Source organism: Peromyscus leucopus, chromosome X, assembly GCF_004664715.2.
Source record: "Peromyscus leucopus breed LL Stock chromosome X, UCI_PerLeu_2.1, whole genome shotgun sequence".
In the NCBI taxonomy this organism is placed as follows: domain Eukaryota; kingdom Metazoa; phylum Chordata; class Mammalia; order Rodentia; family Cricetidae; genus Peromyscus; species Peromyscus leucopus.
In genome coordinates this window covers 89,373,385-89,398,144 of record NC_051083.1, presented here as the reverse complement: position 1 = coordinate 89,398,144, position 24,760 = coordinate 89,373,385, and the positions used below count along the sequence as shown (strand labels likewise).

The window sequence follows — 24,760 nt, the reverse complement described above, 5'->3', positions numbered from 1 at the left end:
TTACTTGGGGACAGTAAGGATTTTTGATTGTTAGGGAGACCACTAACTACAGAACTGAGTATATCTTAGGAAATGATAATAGTAACAATAACAATTTATGTCAACTTGGTTCTTATAGTGCATATATTTTTATAATTAGGAAAATTAAATTATGATTATTATTTCTCATAATGCAAAATTATTGCACCTAATATGCCATTTTAAAACGAATAATAAATTCCTGTTGTGTTCATAAATTCATTACAGACTAGTTTTTTTAAGTGAACTAGAGAAGAATACATATTATAATGTTAGGTGTCTAGAAAGGACTTATAAGTAACACTCATCATAGAGGCATGGAGGTCAATAAATTATCATTTAGACAGTCAGAAATACATAGATAAATGTGCTGTAAACATGCTAAACATCAGTTTTCTTCCCCATGTGAGTAATTCATCAATGGTTGATAACATAAGGCATCTCTGGTAGCCCTCCAGGGGCATTATGAAACTGGGGGGAAATCACTGCCTTTGAAGAATAAATTCTATAATAGGTTTTTTTTAGTAACACTAGGAAATATCAGAGTCTACAAAATTTCAGTACAGGATGGATGAAAACATGGCTACCAGGAAAAGAATCCAAATTAAGATACCACAGTGCCTTCAAATTAACTATATATTTCAACATCTATCTTACTGTCAGTCACTAATTTTTATTTATTGCCAGAGAATACAAGTAAATGTATTGTAAACTCAAGTAAAACATCATGCTCCTCCATTAAGCATATATATATATATATATATATATTCAGATAAAGAAGAGCTCTCTGAGATAGGTTTCAAGGACTGCTACTACTTAAGCATATCAAGCAGATGGACTTCCACCAACCAAATCTCTAAATCATGAAATCGAAACAATTCGCTACTTGTGAACTTTTGTATTCTCACAGAAGCTACTTCACCACACACTTTTATTTGGTTCCGTGAAATCGCAGGAGGCAAGCAAAACACTCCACTGAAGTTGAAAGCAGTGGCCTGTATTGAGTACTGCTGCCGTTCTGATCTGGAGATATTTCATCAGATGTCACTATCTACATCCTTAGAACTCACCTCCTTCAGACACACACTATGCTCTGTCTTCCAATAAAGATTTGTCCAGGAAAAAGAATGCAGCAACTACCATGATTCATTAAGTTCATCCTAGCCAGGCACCATGGTAGTTACTGACCAGTGGTGAGTAGCAATGAAACTGTTAGTGACTAAGCAAGGCGAGTGCCACCATGGCTTCATGGGCAGACTCCTGTGTTAATGTGCCTTCAAAGTATTCTTTCATTGATTTTCTATTAAAACTCTATGGTACAAGTTGAACATGCTTAGAGGTATTTCTATCCATCACTTTAATCTTTTACATCTGTGCTGATTTGAGCTAAAAATGCATCTACTATCTTTTCGTTTTAAAATATTAGCTTATCTGTACATGATGGAACATGTACTCCTTAACTGAGCATGTTTGGGAATGGGCCCACTCATGTATATGTTTATATGTATATATACACACACACACACAAATCTATTCCCCTGAATAAAACCCCCATGCTTCCTTTACTCTGGGCAAATGTTGCTTTGGAAATGATCTTGGTGCTCTCCTAGCCTATTTGAGGTAATACACAGGTTTTATGTCTTAGCTTTGCTTATTTTGGCTTTGCACTTACATTTGATTACAAAACAGCCAAGTCCTATGAAAAATGTGTCAGTTAAATGCATTTAAGATAGTCTCAGAGGCACCAAGGTGTATTGGTGTCTCATCAAAGAAAGTTCAGCGCTTCCTCTGATTTTAGTTTGACCAAAAGCAAACACATGATTACGTTCTACACTTCTCTGTCTGTGTCTTCCTTCCGTCTGTAATTTGTGGTATCTGGCTTTTCTGTAGTCTGTCTGTTGTGTGTATCTGATCCATCCCTATTGCCTGTATCGCATGTGTCTTGTCCCTAACAAAGGACTTTGTTCTGTATTTACTGAAAAGCACAGAAAACATCACATGGGGAAGGAATAGGGATACTTTACAGAAATCTTTAACAGAGTTTTACAAGGGGGATTAAGTTATTAACTCCAACTGACCCCAAAAGCCTTCAGTAAGGCAAACATATTCTTTTTTTTTTTTTTTTTTTTTTTGGTTTTTCGAGACAGGGTTTCTCTGTGTAGCTTTGCGCCTTTCCTGGATCTCGCTTTGTAGCCCAGGCTGGCCTTGAACTCACAGAGATCCGCCTGGCTCTGCCTCCCAAGTGCTGGGATTAAAGGCGTGCGCCACCACCGCCCGGCGGCAAACATATTCTTATCATGCAATATCCATATGCTGTTTACAACATTTAATGGTGCATATTTGTTATGTAAGGACAATTTTAACCTGTCTTCTGTTTTCAGCAAACGATAATCATAATATACACACACACATGCATTGCTGTCTGGGTCAGGGGCATAGAAGAGTATATAGTTTAAGATTACAGCTATATATTAACTTAGGCTGTCAAAGCTGATTCCATGGAAAATCCAAGGTAAGCAGGGTCGGTTGTTACATTGTTCTCTTAAGGCAGGATAAACAAACAGGCAGAGTACAGCAAGATAGCAGGCTAAAGCTTAAGTGACCTTCAGGGATGATTATTAACTTGGCTGTGAGATCCAGCCAAAGTTCCAGTATCTTAAAATATAAGAGATATTTTCATAAAATTTGTATCACCACCTAAAAGGTGCGGGAGCATCTCCCCTAGGCCTTTTTCCATCTGCTTTCCTCATCCCTCATGCTCTCCCAAGAAATCTGAGAAGGAATAAGAAGTGACCTGGATTCATTCATAAAGACAGGGCTATATGCTTGTTCCTGTCTTATTACTGAAGGTTGGGACCATTCTGTGCGCATTCCAATGATATTTCACAGACTGGGCAAATCGACTAAAAAAGATTCTTCTTCTCCTATGAACACCCTGCCTGTATATGGAAAGTAGGTTCAGGACACTCTGGAAAGCACAGCATATTCCCCAGGGCTGTGATGGTTCCATGTTTCTCTCCCTTAGGAGGAGACATCCAGAATGGAGGCTCCAAGCAGGAGCTGTGGGACTGGGCTCTAGGATCTCAGTCTCCCCATTCCTCAAGGAGATTCAGCCCCCACTGCAGGGGTCTCATACCCTCAGCTGAGTCTAAAACACCGAGAGATGGACCCCTGTTCTTCCAACCAAGCCTTGAAAATTTCTGTTACAATATTGTCATTGAGGTCGCCAGCAAGACAGCAGGTTTCTATGGCAACTGTGCTGTGCAGGCTAGTCTTTCACATTAGAAATCCTTCCACACAGCTGTCCGCCTTTTGCATTTCACTGAGAGAAAAAACACTTCATTCTTCAGGCTACCACTTGAGAAATCACATTAGTTGGTGGAACTAACCAGGGCTGGGCAACATTCTCCAACCCTGCTCATTATGATAAAGGAAAGGAAGTCCATACTGTCAACCATTTTGTTTGTACAAAATTCTCAAGAATATAATAAAAAATGACCTTGGGAAGGAATTACCAGTACTCTGAGATTCAAGGATACCACACACCACAATAAATAATTAGCTATCTATGGCAAAAACATGTGTCTGTGCTGGTCATGGTAGTGTAAATTTGGAGGGCAGCCTGGGCTCTGTCTTAAAAAGAAAAAAAAAAATCTGTCTACAGTCTGTGACTAAATGATCTAAGAATATAGAAAAATGCCATTTATATAATTCCAGGGCTATTTTAAAGAATTAGGACTAGAACAAGTGGTCATTAATTAGGGCGATTCCTAGTCATTTTGAACACATATTGGTTTATGCTGAGGAATAATTTATCCTCCATTCCTGATATTTTCTTCCACATAGAAGGGCACCTGTGAACAATATACACATTTCCTCTCCAATACTCCTTCATGGCAGAGATGACTTACCTGACTGGAGAGTTTGGAAGGAGAAATGCATTGTTCAGCACAGGCCCTCATCTTTCTTTTTTTATTATTGTTATTTTATTTTATTTTACAATACTATTCAGTTCTACATAACAGCCACAGATTCCCTTGTTCTCTCCCTTCCTGCCCCCTCCCTTCCCCCAGCTCACCCCCATTCCCACCTCCTCCAGGGCAAAGCCTCCCTCGAGGACTGAGATCGACCTGATAGACTCAGTCCAGGCAGGTCCAGTCCCCTCCTCCCAGATTGAGCCAAGCGTCCCTGCATAAGTCCCAGGTTTCAAACAGGTAACTCATGCAGTGAGCCCAGGACCTGGTACCACTGCCTGGATGCCTCCCAAACAGATCAAGCCAATCGACTGTCTCACCTATTCAGAGGGCCTGATTCAGTTGGGGGCCCTTCAGCCTTTGGTTCATAGTTCATGTGTTTCCATTCATTTGGCTATTTGTCCCTGTGCTTTATCCAATCTTGGTTTCATCAATTCTTGCTCATATAAACCCTCCTCTTTCTCCCTAATTAGACCTCCGGAGCTCCACCTGGGGGCCTAGCCATGGATGTCTGCATCCAGATTCCTCAGTCCTTGGATGGGGTTTCTGGCACAACTATTAGGGTGTTTGGCCATCCCATCATCAGAGTAGGTCAGTCTCGGCTGTCTCTCAGCCATTGCTAGCAGTCTTTTGTGGGGGTATCTTTGTGGATCTCCGTGGGCCTCCCTAGCTCTCTGCTGCCTCCCCTTCTCATGTGATCTTCATTTACCATGGTCTCCTATTCCTTGTTCTCCCTCTCTGTTCTTGATCCAGGTGGGATCTCCCGCTCTCTTTCCCTCGACTCTCGCCCTTCATTGCTCCCACTCATGTCCATGTTGTTCATGTAGATCTCAGCCATTTCTATAACAGACTGCCATCACTTCCATTCTGCCTTCAGAAATGGATCTTACATAACTCCCATAGCTCTCCTCTTCCCCGTCTTTCTGGTTCTCACAATTCTTACAGTCTTACTTCAAACTACCCAACAAACAAAGGAAGAAGAACAACAAAAAGGATAGGCATAGGAGCAAGCGGCTTTGGGGTACCTCCTGAAGTATAGATAACCATTATGAGCACACAATTCAAGGAGAATTGAAGAATGTGATCTAGGGCTGCTGGATTTCTGTTGCTTGGGGAAAGTGCACTGGAACAATGAAAGTGCAAGGATTGCAATGTATATTTATGTTGCTATTTGGTGAAGGAGTTCTGTCCATGTGTGTCCGAGGAATGTGACTTCCTTGCCTTTTTATAATAGGAAATATTTCAGAATAGCTTTGAGGAAACACGTTTCAGAGTGACTACTCCTTGTTTGGAATGAATGCTTAATAAGTCAACTTTTCTTTGAGAGTGGATTGTGGCAATACTCCCTCAGAACCTTACTTTATGGGACTGCAATAGGCACTCACCTTATTAAATTAGGTTTCATATGCTTTAAGAGTAAGCAAAAATTTATGTATTGTGAAAATTAACTTTATAAATCCCTTCAAAAAAGAATTGGCAAAGTGCTCAGAAATCTATGTACTCCCATAAACCTACACATAGATTATAGTTAAACTTATAAGAAAGCTTTATCAAGCCTCAAAAGATACTTCAATTCTCATTTAATAACAACAAACCACCCAGGGGGATGGGAGAACATTTGCCAAAAGCATAATATTTTTGGTATTTATATCTAAGTCAGTATCCCAAATCATTAACCACCATTCTTTCAGTATTCTATCTGGTGGCTTTACTCAGCATGATGTTTTTTCTGTTCTCTGTGGTGTCTGTTATTTGAAGACATAGGTACTCAGAGGTTACAAACATCTGGGGCATTCAGAGAACCTACTCACATGCATGATACATTGGTTACTTTTCTATTGCCTTGATTAAAACACTATGACCAAAGCAACTTGCAAAAGGAGGGGTTTATTTGGAGCTTACAGTTCCCGAGGGTCAGGGTCCATGATAATGAAACAAAGACATGGAGGTTGAAACAGTGCTGAGAGCTCACACCTAACTGTGTACAAGAAGCAGAGCGAACACACCAGAAATGGAACTTGGATTCTGAAACCCCCAAACCCACGTGTAGCATAAAGCCACACTGGAAACAGCCAGGCATGGTGACTCACACCTTTAATCCCAGGAAGTGAGTCTTTAATCCCAGGAAGTGATGGCAGAAAGCAGAAAGGTATATAAGGCATGAAAACCAGGAACTAAGGCGGGTTAAGTTTTTAGGCTTTTGAGTTAAGCTGAGATCCATTTGGATGAGGACACAGAGGTTTCCAGTCTGAGGAAACAGGATCAGCTGAGGAATTGGCAAGCTGAAGAAGCTGTGGCTTGTTCTACTTCTCTAATCTTCCAGCATTCACCCCAATACATTGCTCCAGATTTATTTTTATTAATAAGACCCTTATCACCACAGTCCACTCCCAGTGACACACTTCTTCCAGCAAGGCCGCATCTCCGAAGCCTCCCCTCAAATGCCAACTGGTGACATATTCAAATGTTTGAGACTTATAGGGAATATCCAGGTACCACAATACTACTTCTGTGGACATCTGCTGGAACCTCAGCTGTGGCTGTTGCCCGGAGCCCATTGGTTATGCATAGAGCCCTCCACATTTTGTGTTGCAGGATTAAAATAGAAGATAATCAAACAATGAAGTTCAGGTAGCTCATCATTACTTTTCTGTATGTTTCTTTTTGTGTAAGAAGTTCTTTTAGTACAAGATTAGGATATAATTGAGTTGCTGAGTGTGGTGGTACACACCATTAGTCCCAGAACTTTGGAAGCAGAGGCAGGCAGAATTCTGTGAGCTTGAGGCCAGCTTGGCCTACAAAGTGAATATATATGTATTTTTTCCAAGAAGATTATTCTCCATAATAAGATTGAGCCTCATCCAATCATAGGCTTAAAATGAAAAGATGCTTGACTTTCCTAAATAAGAAATTTTCATGGCAGATGATATTCAGTCTTAAATTAGGACCTTATTAATTTTTTAAAAATTAAAATATAACTACTTCATTTCTTTTTTCTTTCCTCCATCCAACTCCTCCCATGACTACATTTTCTCATTCTCAAATTTGTGGCTTTTCTTTGTTATTATTTCATATATATGCATAAATATATAAATTCAACATGCTCAGTCCACTTAGTTTTACACCACACACACACACACACACACACACACACACACACACACACACACACACACACTTTCTTCCAAGAGAGCATCAAATAATTCAATGATACAGGACAATTCTGTGGAAGTGGGTGACATTTCTCCATCCCATTTCTATGGCATAACTCTATAATATGGAACAATCTCTTTGTGGGTCTGTGAGTTTGTTTTCATTTCCGTTTTCTGGAGAGAAGCTCAGCAGGACTCCTTGAGGTCACTGTAATTTAAAGTCATCTCAGAAGAAGAAGCTAGAAAGAGACATGAGAAGAAATTGCTAAATACTGTTTTATTAATTCTTTATAACTACCCTTTACATTAGGCACTAACATTTCCTGTTCGTGGTGGTTTGAATGAAAATGGTCCCCAAAGGGAGTGGCACTATTAAAAGGTGTGCCCTTGTCGGAGTAAGTGTGACCTTGTTGGAAGAAGTGTATCACTGTGAGAAGTGGGCTTTGATGTCTTCGATGCTTAAACTATGACCAGTGTCACAGTTCACTTCCTGTTGCTTAAATATCCAGATGTACACTTTGAAAATGCCATCCATATAGCATTAGTAGTGGGAACTATCAGAACATGCCAAATAACATGAATTTCAGAAAACAAAATCTCAAAACAGGATTCTAGGAGGCATAAAAATAAATGACAGTGAATTAATGATGGGAGGTGCTATGGTACCATGTTTCTTGTCAGACTAAGAATGATTTATGTTATTTCCAAGGTATAGAGAAACATTTTCATTTCATATTGTTAACAATATGCATTAGTAATTGTCTTACCTAAGGTTACTACTGCTGTGGTGAAACACTATGAATAAAAGCAAGTTGAAGAGGGGAGGGTCTTTTTGGCTTACACTTCCACATCACGGCTTTTCAAAGAAAGAAGTCAGGACAAGAACTCAAACTAGTCAGGAACCTAGAGGCAGGAGTTGATGCAGAGACCATGGATTGTGCTGCTTACTGGCTTGTTCCTCATGGCTTGCCGAGTCTGATTTCTTATAGAACTCAGGACCACGAATCTAGGGGTGGTACCACCCACAATGGGCTGGGCCCTCCCCCATCAATCACTAATTAAGAAAATACCTTACAGCTGGATCTTATGGAGGCATTCTCTCACTTAAGGCTCCCTCCTCTCTGATGACTCTAGCTTGTGCCAAGCTGACATGAAACTATGCAGCACAGTAATATTATTCAAAATGTGTTATATTAATGTATAGTATAGATTTCATGTTGTTTAAATAGTGCCTTGAGAAATTATTACAAAGAAATATAACTTCATATACAATGACAAAGATATTAAACTATAGGCTGTAATTAAAAAACAGTAAGACAGCTAAAATTTTCAAAATAAATAAGAAAATTTTTTCTTCCCCTAAAGCACTGATCTGGTTTAATGTGAACTGAGTGTTGGGTTTAATATATTTTAAATACTGTCATTATTTATTCTAATATTCTTTAATGCCTGCCTTTATACAAGGCAGTTGGATTTTTATATCATCTTATGCTTAACAGTGTTTTTAAACACTTTGATTAATTTTTATTACAAGAATACAGGCAAACTTACTAGCATTAATATGCTACAACGAATATTTTATGTAAAATCTAAAGCAATCAGATTGTTGAACATTTTATAATGTTATTTTAGAAATGTAATTACATGCAAATAGGTCATAATAAAGGTGAAGGCAGGTTACAAAATCACACATGGCCAAGGTTTGTTTTCACTCATTTACATATCCAGCAATTTACCCAGCACTTTAAGCATAAAAATAAACAATATCATATTGTTCATGTCATATAGCATCTTCTCTTCTTGATAGTGAAAAGATGAACTTTTTGTCTTATGACTGTCTGTACTCCTACCAGGGAATGGTTCCTTTTCCAACCAGCCTTCCAGAAAGTTCTGAAAGGCTGCAGCCTCTCCCTTCACATCTTCTACTTAGCTGTGTTCAAGCTGTAGTTCAGTAGTCTGTCACGAGGTGGCACCAGACACCTCATTATCAACTGTTTGATTAGAAGCTTCCATAGTGTGCAGAAAAACATGACGTCGCTCTAAAAACCAGTTTATAAGAAGGATGAATCAGATTCTTTTTGAGGACATAAAAACTGTATTATGTGTACGAGAAGCTGTAACATAGTTCCTTGGAAAAGTGGTAGGAGGAATTCTAGGAAACCTGCATAGAGTAGACTAATAGAGGGTGAAGGTCTGTTTTCTGGGAGGACCCCTCTGCAGTATGGACACCTCAATTTATACTGAGATAGGAAGAGATAAATCACAGTGAGTACCAGTGAGGCTTGAAATCACCAACAAATGAAATGGCTTTAGTATAGTTTCCAGAAAGATCTAGAAACAGTAAATGAATTGCTTCGCCTCACTTGTTACTGCTGTGCAAAAAGATATTCCTTCTCCTTAAAAGAAAAAGACAAAAAACTCCTTTACCCCTTTCATAGTCTTTTTTTCTAGTATCATGACCGACGAAGTCCCTCTCCACCTATCTAAGACCCTCACGTAGCAGCATGAAGAATTTGTGTTTGTGATTCTGAATGACTTTGCCTAATAATGTACAGATCCATCCATTTCCCTGAGTATTTCCGGGAGGGAGGGGGCAATAGCGAGGGTAATAGAAGGTACAGCAGATGGAAGTGACGAAGGGAGAAGGGTACACGTTCCGAGTGGGAGGCGCGAAGATCGGAGCGGAGGGTCAGCAAAGCTGTACGTGATAATGAAACCCATCACTTTATGTGCTAGCTTGAAATAATAATAAAGAAAGAAAAGGGCAAAGAAAAATGGAGGTGGATGTTGCCTGGGCAACAGACTGTGGCCTGCCCTCGAGAAGCTGAGAAAGCAGAAGGGAAGATCACTTGTTTGGAGCTCAGCACGCAGCTATCCGGCAGGGTTTCCTGGATTTGCTGGGATAATGGAAAAAAAAACACTTTGGTATCTATCAGTGTCTGGACATTTGAAGCTGATATCGACCCCTGCCTCCCACCCAAAACTACGATGAAAGTGCAACAGGAAGTGTTCCGGGTCCTCTTGGTAGGGGAGAAGGGATAGCCCCCTCCTGGCCGGGGAGGCGAAGGGGATGGCTCTCTTCAAACCTTGCCAGTTACCTGAAGGAGTGACTTAGGTTCTGTGAGTGTGAGCTTAGGCAGCAGTGAAACAGGACTGACCAGACCGTTCCTGCATAGCTAACGAATGCCTGCCTGTTCAGTGGTAATGGCAAGGAACAGGACATGAATGGCACTTTTTTTCTGTTTTTATTTTCCTTTGGGTGGGTTGTTTGTTTTTAAGAGAGGCTCTCTCTATATATCCCTGCCTGGCCTGGGACTTGTTATATAACCAAAACTGGCCTTAAATTCACAGGACTGCCTGCCTCTGCCTCCGGAGTAGTGGGGTTAAAGGCGTGTGCCACTATGATCAGTTATATTGATGGCTTTTACACGCTGCCACACAGAAGCAGGTTTCATTTTTTAATTTTTTTTGTTTTTTTTTTTGTTGTTGTTTTGTTTTTTCGAGACAGGGTTTCTCTGTGTAGCTTTGCGCCTTTCCTGGAACTCACTCGGTAGCCCAGGCTGGCCTCGAACTCACAGAGATCCGCCTGGCTCTGCCTCCGAAGTGCTGGGATTAAAGGCATGCGCCACCAACGCCCAGCCTGGGTTTTCTTTTTTTTTTGTCCATTTTATTGAAAATAGATTCTTTCTTATATAATATGTCCTGATTGCAGCTTCCCCTTCTTCTATTCCCCCCAGTTCCTCCACTCCTCCCCTCCCATCCAGATCTACTCCATTTTGTTTCTCATTAGAAACGTAGGCTTCTAGGAGATAACCACAAAACATGACAAAATAAAACATAAGATAAAAAAAAAAACATTACATTGAAATTGGACAAGGCAAACCAACAGAAGGAAAAGAGCCCAAGGAAGGTATGAGAATCAGAGACGCACTTGTTCACACGCTCAGGAGTCCCATAAAAATACTAAAGTGAAAGCTGTAATACATACACAGAGAAACTGGTGCAGACCCACGTAGGCCCTGTGCTTTCTGCTTCAGTCTCTGTGAGCTCACATGCACCTTGCCCAGTTGATTTAGAGGGCCTTGTTCTCCTGGGGTCCTCCATCCCCTTTGTCTCCCACATTCCTTCCTTCTGCCTCCTCTTTCAAGTTTCCCTGAGCTCTGAGTGCAGGGATTTGACGGCAATATTCCATTTAGAACTGAGTATTCCAAATTCCCCTGTCTCTGTCTGTCTGTCTGTCTGTCTGTCTCTGTCTGTCTCTGTGTTTCTGTCTCTCTCTGTCTTTCTCTGTCTCTCTATCTCTGTCTCTGCCTCCCTCCCTCCCTCCCTCCCTCCCTCCCTCCCTCCCTCCCTCCCTCCTCCCTCCCTCCCTCCCTCCCTCCCTCCCTCCCTCTCTCTCTCTCTCTCTCTCTCTCTCTCTCTCTCTCTCTCTCTCTCTGTAATTTTTGGCTGTGGTCTCTGTATTTGTTCCCATCTGAGAAGCAGGGTTTTCAAAGATTCTCATCTAAGGCAGGCATCATGAAAACCATTTGTTTCTTTTGTAATGACAGCACAGACAGTGCCACCAACAAAGCAAAAATCTATTTAATATGTCTGGGCTTTGGAGTTTTAAAGGCAGAATTTCCTTTTTTATGTTTGAATATCTTCTAAGATCCATCCAACCATAGTCCTCTGAACAATCAAATCCCACATGAGTCATGCCTTGCTAGGAAGTCAGGTGTGACTTTGAACTTACCCGATGAGTTGCAGTAGAGGCTATACTTACAGAATCAAGGTGTAGTATTTGAGCAACATCTGGTCTTGAACATTCTCTTATGTTTATATATTTATGGGAATATGTTAGGCCCATAACTCAAGTACAAGTTCAGAAGTCCCCAGTTCATGAGTTGTCCAACGGTATCACACCATAATACCAGGTACCTGCTTCCTCCCTAGAAGACAAAACCCTGAAAGTTCCAGCATTTCTTTGGACACACAACTGTCTGTTCTCTTCTCAGCTAATAAATAAATATTCAGTACTGCTTCTTTACTCTTCTGTCTTTCTCACTCTTTTCTCCTCTCCTCTTTCTTCCTCTTCTTCCTTCTTTCTTTCCATTTCATCCTTAATGCTCCTCTTCCTTCAAAGATTCCAAAGAGGTGCTTCTATGTGCCCTGTTATCATTCTTCATTTAGCCCTGACTAACTCCTTATCCTACTGCATTTGAGTTCTGGCCTTGGGATTGGAATGGACACATTCTCCAAGGAAGCCATCTACTTTTTAAATCACTAAGATCACTTAATTTACATAAATGGATTAGCTTACTACTTTTTATCTTTAATGAATGACTTTCCAAAATAGGCATGCTTGTGCAGCCTGCTTTTTTTTTTTCTTTATTAAGAAATTTTCTACTCACTCCACATACCACCCACAGATCCCACCTCCTCCCTCCTCCCACCCCCTCTCTCCCAAGCCACCCCACATCCCCACATCCCCCAAATCGAGGTCTCCCATGGGGAGTCAGCAGAGCTTGGCACACTGAGCCTAGGCAGGTCCAAGCCCCTTCCCACTGCACCAAGGCTGCACAGGGTGTCACACCACAGGCACAGGATTCCCAGAAGCCTGCCGGTGCACCAGGGACAGATGCCGACCCCTGCCTGGGTGCCCCCCAAACAATTCGAGCCAAACAACCATCTTTCATATCCAGAGGGCACAGCCTGCTTTTTTTAACATATTGTATCAAATTTAATAAAAAATACATATATTTTTTAAATTTTATAATTTGATTTAATTTTACATTATCAGCCATGGATTCCCCTGTCCTCCCTCCTCCTGCCCCTCTGCCCTTCCCCCAGCCCACTGCCCATTCCCATCTCCTCCAGGGCAAGGACTCCCCTGGGGATTCAGCTCAACCTGGTAGATTCAGTCCAGGCAGGTCCAGTCCCCTCCTCCCAGGCTCAACCAAGTGTCCCTGTATAAGCCCCAGGTTCCAAATAGCCAGCTCATGCACTGAGGACAGGTCCCGGTCCCACTGCCTGGATGCCTCCCAAACAGTTCAAGCTAATCAACTGTTTCACTTATCCAGAGGGCCTGATCCAGTTGGGGGCTCCTCAGCTATTGGTTCATAGTTCATGTGTTTCTACTAGTTTGGCTATTTGTCCCTGTGCTTTTTCCAATCTTGATCTCAACAATTCTTGCTCATACAATCAGTCCAATTAAGAAATGGGCTATTGCCAGGCAGTGGTGGCACATGCCTTTAATCCCAGCACTCGGGAGGCAGAGCCAGGCAGATCTCTGTGAGTTTGAGGCCAGCCTGGGCTACCAAGTGAGTTCCAGGAAAGGTACAAAGCTACACAGAGAAACCCTGTCATGAAAAACCAAAAAAGAAAAAAAATGGTCTATAGAGCTAAACAGAGAATTCTCAACAGAGGAAGCTCAAATGGCTGAAAGACATTAAGGAATTCCTCAACATCCCTTAGTTATCATGGAAATGTAAATCAAAACAACACTGAGATACCATCTTACTCCTGTCAGAATGGCTAAGATCAAGAACACTGATGATAGCTTATGTTGGAGAGGATGTGGCATAAGGCGAACACTCCTCCACTGCTGGTGGGACTGTAAACTTGTACAGCCACTTTGGAAATCAGTATGGCAGTTTCTCAGAAAAATGGAAATCAGTCTTCCTCAAGACCCAGTTATACCAATCTTGGGCACATACCCAAAGGATGCTCAATCATACCACAAGGACACTTGATCAGCTATGTTCACAGCAGCATTATTCATAATAGCCAGAACCTGGAAGCAATGTAGATGCCCCTCAACTGATGAATGGATAAGGAAAATGTGGTACTAGATTATGAAGAGGGACCAAAAACGGATGCATGGATTTCCCTGAGAAGGGGAAAAGAGAAGAAATCTCCTGGGTAAACTGGGGATGTGTGTGGAGGCGATAGAGGGATGGGAACTTGAGGGAACAGGTTGGGCTAGCTGGGTGCAGGAGGTAGGTTGGGGATAGCACAGAGAGGGAGAGTGTGGAAAGAGATGTCTTGATGGGGGGACCATTTCGGGGTTAGGAAGAAACCTGGTGCCAGGGAAACTCTCAGGAATCCACAAGGATAGCCTCAGCTAAGACTCCTAGCAATAGTGGAGAGGGTGCCTGAACTGGTCTTCTCCTGTAATCAGATTGGTGACTACCCTAATTGTCATCAGAGAGCCTTTATTCAGCAACTGATTGAAGCAGATGCAGAGATCCACAGTTAAGCACTCGGCTGAGCTCTGGGAGTTCTCCTAAAGAAAGGGAGGAGGGATTGTACTAGCCAGGGGGGTCAAGGTCATGATGGGAGAAACCATAGAGATAGGTGACCTGAACTCATGTATGGAAGCACATGGACTCTGGACCAAAAGTTAGGGAGCCTGCATGAGACCATCTTAGGCCCTCTGTATGTGGGTGACAGTTGTGTAGCTTGGTCTGTTTGTGGGACTCCCAGTAATGAGATCAGGACCTGTCCCTGTCACTTAGCTGGCTTTTAGGAACCTGTTCCCCATACTGGATTACCTCACCCAGCCTTGATGCAGAGGGAGGAGCTTGGTCCCACCTCAACTTAATGTGCCATATTTTGTTCAAGCCCATGGAAGACCTGCCCCTTTCTTAATGGAGATAGAGGAGGAGTGGGTGGGGAGGTGGGTAGAAGGAATTCAGGGGGAGGGAACAGGACGAGAGGAGAGAGGGGGAACTTTGTTTAGTATGTAAAATAAATGAAAAAAAAGTTGATAAAATAAAATAGAAAAGAAAATGGCCCCCAAATTGAGTGACATTATTAGGAATTATGGCTTTGTTGGAGTATGTGTGGCCATGTTGGAGGAAGTGTATCACTGTGGGGGTGGGCTTTGAAGTCTCCTATGCTCAAGCTACTGTACCAATAAGACTGTCTACTTGCTGTTGCCTGCAAATTAACATGTAGCAGCTCCTTCTCTGGCAACATGTCTATGTCTGAGCAACTACTGGATTCTTGGACTTTCCATTCACAGCTACCCATTGTTGAATTAGCTGGACTGCAGCCTGTAAGTCATTCCAATAAATGTGTATGTATACACACATTTAGAGAGAGAGATTCGTTCTGTAAGTTATGTTACTCTAGAGAACCCTGAATAATACAATTACTGAGAGTATAGTTAAGAAAATACTTTGGGCAATTTTGCCCTTATTTGATAAAGAGAACATAAAAGAAACCCATCTAAAGAACCTTTGGCAGGCTTTCTCAGGGGTGTTAGCAAGACTACTTATTTTTGTCAATATTGCCCATTACAAAATGTACCTCCTTTTCTTTCTTTTTTTTTTCCATCACAGGCAATTTATTTTGTTCTATTCATTCACAGTTAATACAGAAAATACTTGGAAACATTTCCATATAATGTTTGACACAGAAATCATCAAATAGAAGTATACAATGTTGACAGGAGGCAGTACATTTATAATTTATAACCCCAAATGTATTTATAAATTAGAAATGGAAAGATCTACAAATGAAATTATGAAGGTTCACCAAAGTCATTTAATCTGTCAGTTTCTCATTCATTTTTATGTCTTAATAATATTCTATTGTATGAATAAGCCACATTTTATTTCTCTCCAGTATTCGATAGCTATTTGAGTTGTTTTAACTTTTTTACTATTAGCAACACACTGCTGTAAACTTTCATGTACATGTTTCATAGGTGCACATTTTCAGTAGTTTGAGGATTTATTCCTAAGGGTAGAATTGTTGAGTAACAGAGTAACAATGTTTTGCATTTTGACCAACCACCAAACTGTTTTGCCAAAGTGGCACACCATTTTACAATGTCACCAAATCCTTGTTTTTAAGGCTCTGATTTTTGTACAAAAGCATTCAATCATTCTGTCAGACCAAACCAGGAAAAGTAAGCTATAGTTCAGAGCTGTTCTATTCCATTTACTATGCAAAGCCATTCTTGGCGTTTGCAACTCTCAGCCCTTTTGAGTATTCTTGCAATGTTCACCTTTTCCTCCACCACTTTTTTTTTCTTCTTTCTTTCTGGTTTATTTCTATCTATTACAAATGTATAAAAAATCCTCCATCAACGCTGCTGTTAGCAACAGAACTTTGAGAAATATACCTTTGGTTTGCCTCAGAAAAGGAACACATATTGCACTGTAAAGTTTATAAAATTGGTGCAAAACATTGTGATAATGTTACAATACCAGTTTTAAGAGTTCAGTGACTAATGGGGAGCCGATGGGATACATGCAGAACTGTGAAAGCGATCTCACCTAGCCAGCTGTACACGTAGACTGTAAATCTACATTCAGATCATTTCTGAACTAAGACTATCATCTCAGTTTACCTGTTGAGGTCAACCAGGAAACCCTAGAATATACCTTGATTTTTGCAAAAAACAAAATAGGGGGAGGGGTTTCTTCAGCATTTCAATCCACGAGTAACAGTATCCTAACAGGCAAAGTGTTCTCTCACTGTCAACATAGAATGAATTGCTGCTGGAGGTCAACTTGGGTTTTAATTTGCATTAGCACTTACATGCATAGTAGTCCAAGTTGTTGACTTCATGACTTTAAAAAGTAACTCTAAAAAAGTAAAATGGCCCTTCTTGGAAGACTAAAGAAAGACATCCAGCCACAGCTGTAAAAAGTCTCATCAAAACAATATACCCTTTTATGAATTACGCCTCAATTAAAAAAAAAAAAAAGGAGCCCCAAATAAGAAGCAGCTCTGAAAAAGAAAATATAACTTAAGATATTTGAAAAAATACTTGCAGCTTGATCTGCACTGACAATGATTGTCGAAGCCTAGAATTCAGCATTTACAAATTCTCATTCACACACACAAAACACACTTTTATCACACAACTTGTGTCTTGAGAGAATCTTTTGCTTTTTAAATCTTTGGCCTCCCAGTCAATCCCAAGTTCAACCAACTTTAACTAAAACTTCATTCAGAATTTCACCCACACATTAATGCTTGTCGTATCTTTCATCAACTGTCAAAATCTGAAGCCTGCTCAGAGATCGCCAGGTAAAAGAAAATAAATGAAATACACAGAGGTTATTTCAAAACAGAACATGACCATCATCCAAAAAAAAAAAAAAAAAAAAGTCACGATTCCCGATTGGGATCATCTTTTGTTTCCCACGTTGGACTATTTCACACTCCGGCATTGGCCAAAGGACACGAGAGCTGGTTCTGGAGCATACAGTTTCTCACACAGATGTCCCCAGAGGAACACCAGAGACAAAGTCACGTGAGGCCTCTCCCGTACAGAGACTGTCTCACAGGGGCAGTGAGGGAGGACACCCACTAGTTTGTGGAGATCCCTGAGAGAGTATGATTCTTAAAATCTGGACTGTACATAATTCACATCAGCCCTGTTCAGGTACTTACTGGAAGAAAGATGCAGCTGTTTGCCAGAACTCAGCACTCCACTCTAGATCTCTGCTGCCTTAGTCTCCGTCGCGGATTTCCGAGTTCTGGTAGTTACCTGGACCACTGAGGCATTGCCACAAGACTTCTCTTTTGAAACATCCTTTTTCTCTAGATATTAGGATAGCTACACCAGCTTGTTTCTTAGGTCCATTTGCTTGGAAAGCCTTTTCCTAGCCCTTTACTCGGAGGTAGTGTCTATCTTTGAAGTTAAGGTGTGTTTCTTGTATGCAGCAGATGGATGAGTTCTATTTTCTTATCCATTCTGTTAGCCTATGTCTTTTTATAGGTGAGTTGAGACTATTGATATTGATGGATATTAATCACCAGTGATTGTTAATTCCTGTTATTTTTTGTGGTTGTGTTGTGTTGTCCTTCTGTGGTGTATGTTGGTGTGGGATTATCTATTGCTTGATTTTTTCATGGATGTGTTTAGCTTCTTTGGGTTGAATTTTCCCTTCTAGTACTTTCTGTAGGGCTGGGTTTGTAGACAGGTATTGATTAAATCTGGTTTTATCTTGGAATATTTTGTTTACTCCGCCTATGGTGATTGAGAGTTTTGCTGGGTATAATAGTCTGGGTTGGCATCCGTCCATGGTCTCTTAGTGTCTGCATGAGATTTGTCCATGATCTTCTAGCTTTCATAGTCTCTATTGAGTAGTCTGGTGTTATTCTGATGGGTTTGCCTTTATATGTTACTTGGTCCTTTTCCCTTGCAGATCTTAATATTTTTTTCTTTATTCTGTGTGTTTAGTGTTTTGATTATTATGTGGCGAGGGGACTTTTTTTTGGATCCAGCCTATTCGGTGTTCTGTAAGCTTCTTGTATCTTCATAGATATTTCTTTCTTTAGGTTAGGAAAGTTTTCTTCTATGATTTTGTTGAATATATTTTCTGTGCCTTTGAGTTGGTATTCTTCTCCTTCTATCCCTATTATTCTTAGGTTTGGTCTTTTCATGGTGTCCCAAATTTTCTGGACGTTTTGTGTTACGACTTTTTTGTCTTTAGTGTTTTCTTTGACTGACAAATCTATTTTCTCTATCGTGTCTTCAGTGTCAGAGATTCTCTGTTCCATCTCTTGCAATTGGTTGGTTATGCTTGTTTCTGTAGTTCCTGTTCGTTTAGTCAGGATTTCTATTTCCAGCATTCCCTCAGCATGTGTTTTCTTTATTGTCTCAAATTTATTTTTCAGATCTTGGAATGTTTCTTTCATCTGTTTAATTGCTTTTTCTTGGCTTGATTTGATTTCTTCCCATTTTTTGTTCGTTTTTTCTTCCATTTCTTTAAGGGAGTTTTTTATTTCCTCTTTAATGGAGTTTTTCACTTCCTCTTTAAGGGAAGTTTTTATTTCCTCTTTAAGGGAGTTTTTCATTTCCTCTTTAAGGAAAGTTTTTATTTCCTCTTTAAGGTAGGTTTTTCATTTCCTCTTTAAGGAAAGTTTTTATTTCCTCTTTGAGGGAATGTTTTATTTCTTCTTTAAGGGCCTCTATCATCTTCTTAAAGTCATTTTTAGGGTTGATTTCTTCTGTTTCTTCTGTCATGGTATGTTCAGGTCTTGCAGGTGCAGAATCACTAGGTTCTGATGTTGCCATATAGGTCTTTATGTTGTTGCTTGTATTTTTGCACTGGCGTCTACTCATCTCTTCCTCTGCTCGGTGTAGGTGGTGTCTGTGTCTGAGAGTGCCTCCCTTGTTCTAATTTTTAGTCTTAGTTCAGTAGGAGTTCTTGGTTAAATTGGTGCTATTGGGCTGTTTCTTCAGGGGCAGGAGATCTCAGTCAGTGATGTATATACTTATGATTCTGGTGATCTGGTTTGGTGGCTGGGCAGAGCCTTCTTCTGTGTTCCCAGGTCACATTTTGCTCATTAGTCAACTCCTCAGCTGATCTTGTTTCTTCAGACTTCAAACTGTAGGATCTGAATCCTCTCCCGGTTTATTTCAGCTGAGCGGGGTAGTCTCACCAACACCTCCAAGTTGTTGGGTTTTGCAGGATCAGTAGCTGGGCCCTGGTTTGTCCTCAGACAGAGTGTTCAGATTCGTCTTGGTTTAGTCCCATGGAGATAGTTTCTTCCCTGGGTGTTGGGGTTATAGGTGTCCCCGCCTCTGCATGTCCCTGCTGCAGGGATCATCTACCTCTGCAGGCCACTGCTGGGCCTGTATGTCCCTGTTGGCCACTGCTGCTGGGCCCCTCTATCTCTGTGGGCCGCCGCCGGGCCTGTATGTCTCTCCCAGCTGCTTCCGGGCCTGTATGACCCTGTAGGCCTCAGCTGACGGGCCCAAATACCTCTGTGGGCCGCCACCGGGCTGTATGTCTCTGACAGCTGCCACCACGGGCCTACCTGCCTCTGCTTGTCGCTGCTGCCAGGCTAGTCTACCTCTGCCGGCTGCCACCAGGCCTGTTTGTGTCTCCCGTCTGCCGCCAGGCCTGCGCATCATTCTTTTTCACTGTTGATAACATCATAGCTTGAAGCCTTTCTTGAACCACTAAGAGAACTGTCTTCTTCAGGAAGATACAATGACATTTGTGTCTATACAGCAATGTGACTAATATTCCCTAGGTCCACTGTTTTTCATCTTAGAGACAATGTGCATGAGCCCCCATTTACTTTCTTCGCTATGGATATAATGACATAAGCAGTAGAACAGTGGTTCTCAACCTGTGGGTTGTGGCCATCAGAAAAACCTATTTCTGATGGGCTTAGGATCTGATACATGGTTAAGTAGCAACTTATACTTATGAAGTAGGAACAGAAATAATTTAATGGTTGGAGGGGGGAGGGCACCACTACATGAGGCACTGTATTAAAGGATCATAGCATTGGGAAAGTTGAGACCCACTCCACAAGGAGGTCAGTGACTCTATATTAATTCCTTTTCCCAGTTTTAATGGAAAGTAGTCTGGTCTTAGAGGACATCCATGTTGAATAAGGTATGTTTGTGGTTGTTAGTGACTCCATCACATTTGACTTGATTCCATTCATCAAATGGAACAAGATAACTAAAACAGCAGTTTATGTTTAACACTGTATAGCTGTGGCTCTTTACTCCTGTCCCAAACCTGAAACTGATATTTGGTGCTGTACCTTCAAAATCCAGTATGTAGCAAAACCTATGTGGGGGTGGGGGGTGACAGGAGTGGACCAAACTGGCTTTCCTCACACAGTGTTGCCATCTATGACATTTGAGAATCTTCCTCTTCCATATGGGGAAGTCTTTTAAGGCACAAACTTTGAATTGGAAGTTCCAGCTACCACCTGGCTATTTTGGTGCCTTCGTGGAAGTGGATCAATAGGCAATGGAAAGGGTTACTCTACTGAAGGGACAAAAGGACCTTATGGAAGTGCACAGTTAGAGTTACTGCCACACATTCAGAAAGGGGAATAAACCAAGAGATTTCAGAGAGTTTTTAGCCCTTAGTTTCTAGTGATAATGATAATTAGGACGTTATGACACCACACATTAACAAGGGGAAAAGAAAGAGAAATTCGTACAATGAGGATATTGAATAAATATCATGAATTTCATGGGAGTGTCTATTAACCCTCATGCATAGTCATTGCAATGAATATGACTTAGAGTGATTAGCACAAGGAGACCAAGCAGTTCATTGTTTTGCCTAATACAGTACTTATCTCTTTTGTCATTCTGTTTCCTGGTCCATGTGACTCAAACTCTACAGAAATAAAAATTAGGTCATACAGCAGAGTAAGGAGTATGACCACTTAAGGCTGTGGTTCTCAACCTGTGGGTCATGACCACTTTGTTTGAATGACCCTTTCACAGGGGTCACCTAAGATCATCAGAAAACACAGATATTCATATTGAGATTCATAACAGCAGCACAAATTACTGTTACGGAGCGGGAACAAAAATATGTTTGTGAATGGGGGATGGCCACAATTTGAGAAACTATATTAAAGGCCCACAGAATTAAGAAGGTTGAGAACCACTGATTTGAGATCAATGGAATAGTGGCAGAAGATAATTCTAGGAAAGGAAAACTAAAAGAGAATAATGAAATAGAAATTCTTCGTTTTGTTAGGTAATCCTAGGTAGATATCCTTTGCATTTAACATGCTTTTCCTCTTTTTTTTTAATGCATTTATGGTTTGATTGATGTGATTTTGGCAGTGGGAATTAAACCCTTTCCAGGTCCTCTTTAATTGTTTTTCACTTTCAACCCTTTGTTTTGACTGTAACCATTTCAACTTTACTATATGGCTTTTTCTGTCTCCTTTATTTTACCACTGCTGAAACCTGAGCTATACAACTATTGGGTATTAAAGTTTTTTAGATCTTCATTTCATATGTTCATAGGTGCTATTTCTTGCGTGCATGTTTGTACATCATGTGTGTACAATGTCCAAGGACACCTGAAGACACCAGATGCCCTAGGACTGGAGTTAAAAATGTTGCTAACCACCATGTCGGTGTTGGGAATTGAAACTCGATCCTCTGGAAGAGCAATAAGTGCTCTTCTGAGCCATCTCTCCTGCCCCTCTATACATGTTTTATAACTCTGACTATATTGGTATAACCCATGTCAAATAGAAGTCAGTGCATTCGAGATCATTCATATTGATACACTATCATTTCACTGACAATGTAATATTTAGAAGACAGGGTTCCTATCGCCTAAAAAGGTATCCCAAGACAGTAAGGCCTCAGGGAAAAAGGTGTGATTCTGAGCAGTCCCCAGAATTTAAGGACCTTTATGGCTCATTGGACACAATACACATCAATCACTGTGTCTCAGCCAATGAGCTTACAGCTCTGGTGATGTGTGAGAAGGGCCATTATTACTCCTCAAGGCTCCGCCCCTTTATACCTGGTTCTCAGCCTTCTTGGGGCTGGCCTCAGCAGGAGGCTCCTCCTGGTGCTGTCTAGCCCTTCTTTTATAGGTACTCTACAAGTACCAACTCCGTCTGCTGACTAGTGGAAAACTTTCCCTACTGCTCTCACTGCCTCCAAGGAGGTCCTTGAGGCCAACAGCCTCTCTCTACTTCGTGGTAGTCACCTTAACAACGCCTCATCCCCACCAACACCTTCAAAGCTCGAAGCTTCAGTAAGATCTTCATTGGCAGGAAATTGGCAGGAAATTCATGCCATGTCTGCTGTTGCAGAGCGGGACCTTGGATTTCCTGACCAAGAGCAAGAGGGTGGTAGGATGGATCACGATGCTGGACAAAGTGTCTTGAATGTGCTCACAATCCATGAGGCTGGTGATGACATCGATGGAACCACAGGATGTCTGGGTTCACAGGCAGTCTCGAGAGCCATTCTGGGGGAAGAGCCGGGGCAGGAGGAGATATGGCCCGATACTGAGGAGATCTGCACTCATGTGGAAGAGGTCTGGCCTGATATCAAGGACATCTGGCCTGATGTCGAGGACATCTGTCATAAAGTCAAGGACATCTGGCCTGATGTAGAGGAAACCTGGCCTGAAGTCGAGGACATCTGGCCTCATGCCGAGGAAGTCTGGCCTTGTATCAAGGATATCTGGCCTGTTGTAGAGGACCTCTGGCCTGATATCGAGGACATCTGGCCTGTTGTAGAGGACCTCTGGCCTGAAGTCGAGGACATCTGGCCTGATGTCGAGGAACCCAGGCATTCTATCAAGGACATCTGGCCTGCTATGGAGGACATCTGGCCTGATGTTGAAGAACCCTGGTATTCTATCGAGAACATCTGGCCTGCTATGGAGGACATCTGGCCTGATGTGGAAGAACCCTGGCATTCTATCGAGGACATCTGGCCTGCTATGGTGGACATCTGGCCTGATGTGGAAGAACCCTGGCATTCTATCGAGGACATCTGGCCTGCTATCGAGGACATCTGGCCTGATATCGAAGAAATCTGGCCTGTTCTCGAGGAAGCCTGGCCTGATATTGAAGAGGACTTGTATGTCTGGAATAGCGACCAGGAGAACGAAGTAGTTCAGGAGGAAGCTGAAGAAGACCAGGACCGCAATAATGAAGAAAAGGAGGAGGAAGAGGAGGAAGGAGGAGGAGGAGGAGGAGGAAGAGGAGGACAATAAAGATAACGACTATGAAGATGAGAAGAAAGGAGAAGATGAGGTTGAGGATCAGGGGAAGAAGATCATCCTGCATGCTGTGAGTTTACCTATGGGGCTTTAGGTCCCGCTAGAGAAATTTCATTTTTTCTAATACATCATGTCCCTAAATTTTGTATACATGCTATTAATGACCACATTCTGCTTCACCAAAGCTATGACAAGTTCAGTAATTGGAGCCCCACCTATTCAGGAGAGGGAAAGACCCTCCAAGAGGTCCAGACCCTGCCAAAGGAAACATATATTTGGGAGTGTGAGTGCCTAATAGAAGGAGCTAACCCTAGGCAATCTGTCTTTTACAATGCCTGGAAAGGGATTCCAAGGTATTTTACACAGCTAAGAGGACCCTGAGCAGGACATGTTCTAGTACAGTGAGTCCTTAACTAACATTTCTGCTGTAGTCTATCAGCTATTGATCTTTGCAACAAAGGGACCAAGGCCACCAAGCATTAGCAAAGTTGCTTAATATTCAGTGTCTCTTGGCATTGGAAGCTCTCTTGCAGTCCATACACAAGGGTTTGAGTTTCAAGAAGAAAATATGTTCAAGTTTTTGTTAAGAATACAGAAAGATATAAGGTACTATATTGTTAAGATTTTAAAAGTGGTTCATGTCAGTGTTTTACAATTGTTAATTATCTCTTATTCCTCCTACAGATTGAGGGCAACGGAAGCCATGGATGAAGATAGGATCAATTAATCCGTTTTTTGTGGATTTGAGATCATCTAACATTCTTTATCATGTGGAAAGTTATCATCAGTGATCCTATTCTAATATTCTTCAACCAAATATATTTACTTAAAACTTCCCCTACTGTTTATGCATCCTTCAAATTAAAAATAAAAATTATTTGAAATGAATAATTGTAGTGTCTTTTATAAAAAATATAAACAAGTTGATTGATATGGTGGTATTCTACTTGTGCTGAAATGTGATTTTAATTGTATGTTAGTAAATAAAGTTGCCCGGGGGTCAGTGCTATTAGAGCCATAGAAAGAGCATGGCAGTGGTGGCACACGCCTTTACTCCCATAGATCTCTGTGAGTTCAGGCATACAGCCAGCATTGGAGACATATGCCTTTAAGACCTAGAGGGCTGTACTTACAGGCAGTG

The 24,760-nt window shown here is 41.4% G+C and overlaps 1 protein-coding gene across 1 annotated transcript; it reads left to right on the top strand.

Annotated features, from left to right (window-relative positions):
- The first annotated feature begins 22,454 nt into the window (after nt 1-22,454).
- On the top strand, nt 22,455-24,507 carry LOC119086654. The gene is made up of 2 exons (XM_037199173.1): nt 22,455-23,689; nt 24,304-24,507. Exon 1 carries the CDS (start codon nt 22,684-22,686, stop codon nt 23,611-23,613), a length of 930 nt encoding a protein of 309 aa, XP_037055068.1. The 5' UTR covers nt 22,455-22,683; the 3' UTR covers nt 23,614-23,689; nt 24,304-24,507.
- The last annotated feature ends 253 nt before the right edge of the window (nt 24,508-24,760 follow it).

Coding starts and splice junctions, on each gene's coding strand:
- LOC119086654 (XM_037199173.1), top strand. CDS start 22,684: ATGTCTGCTGTTGCAGAGCGGGACCTTGGATTTCCTGACCAAGAGCAA.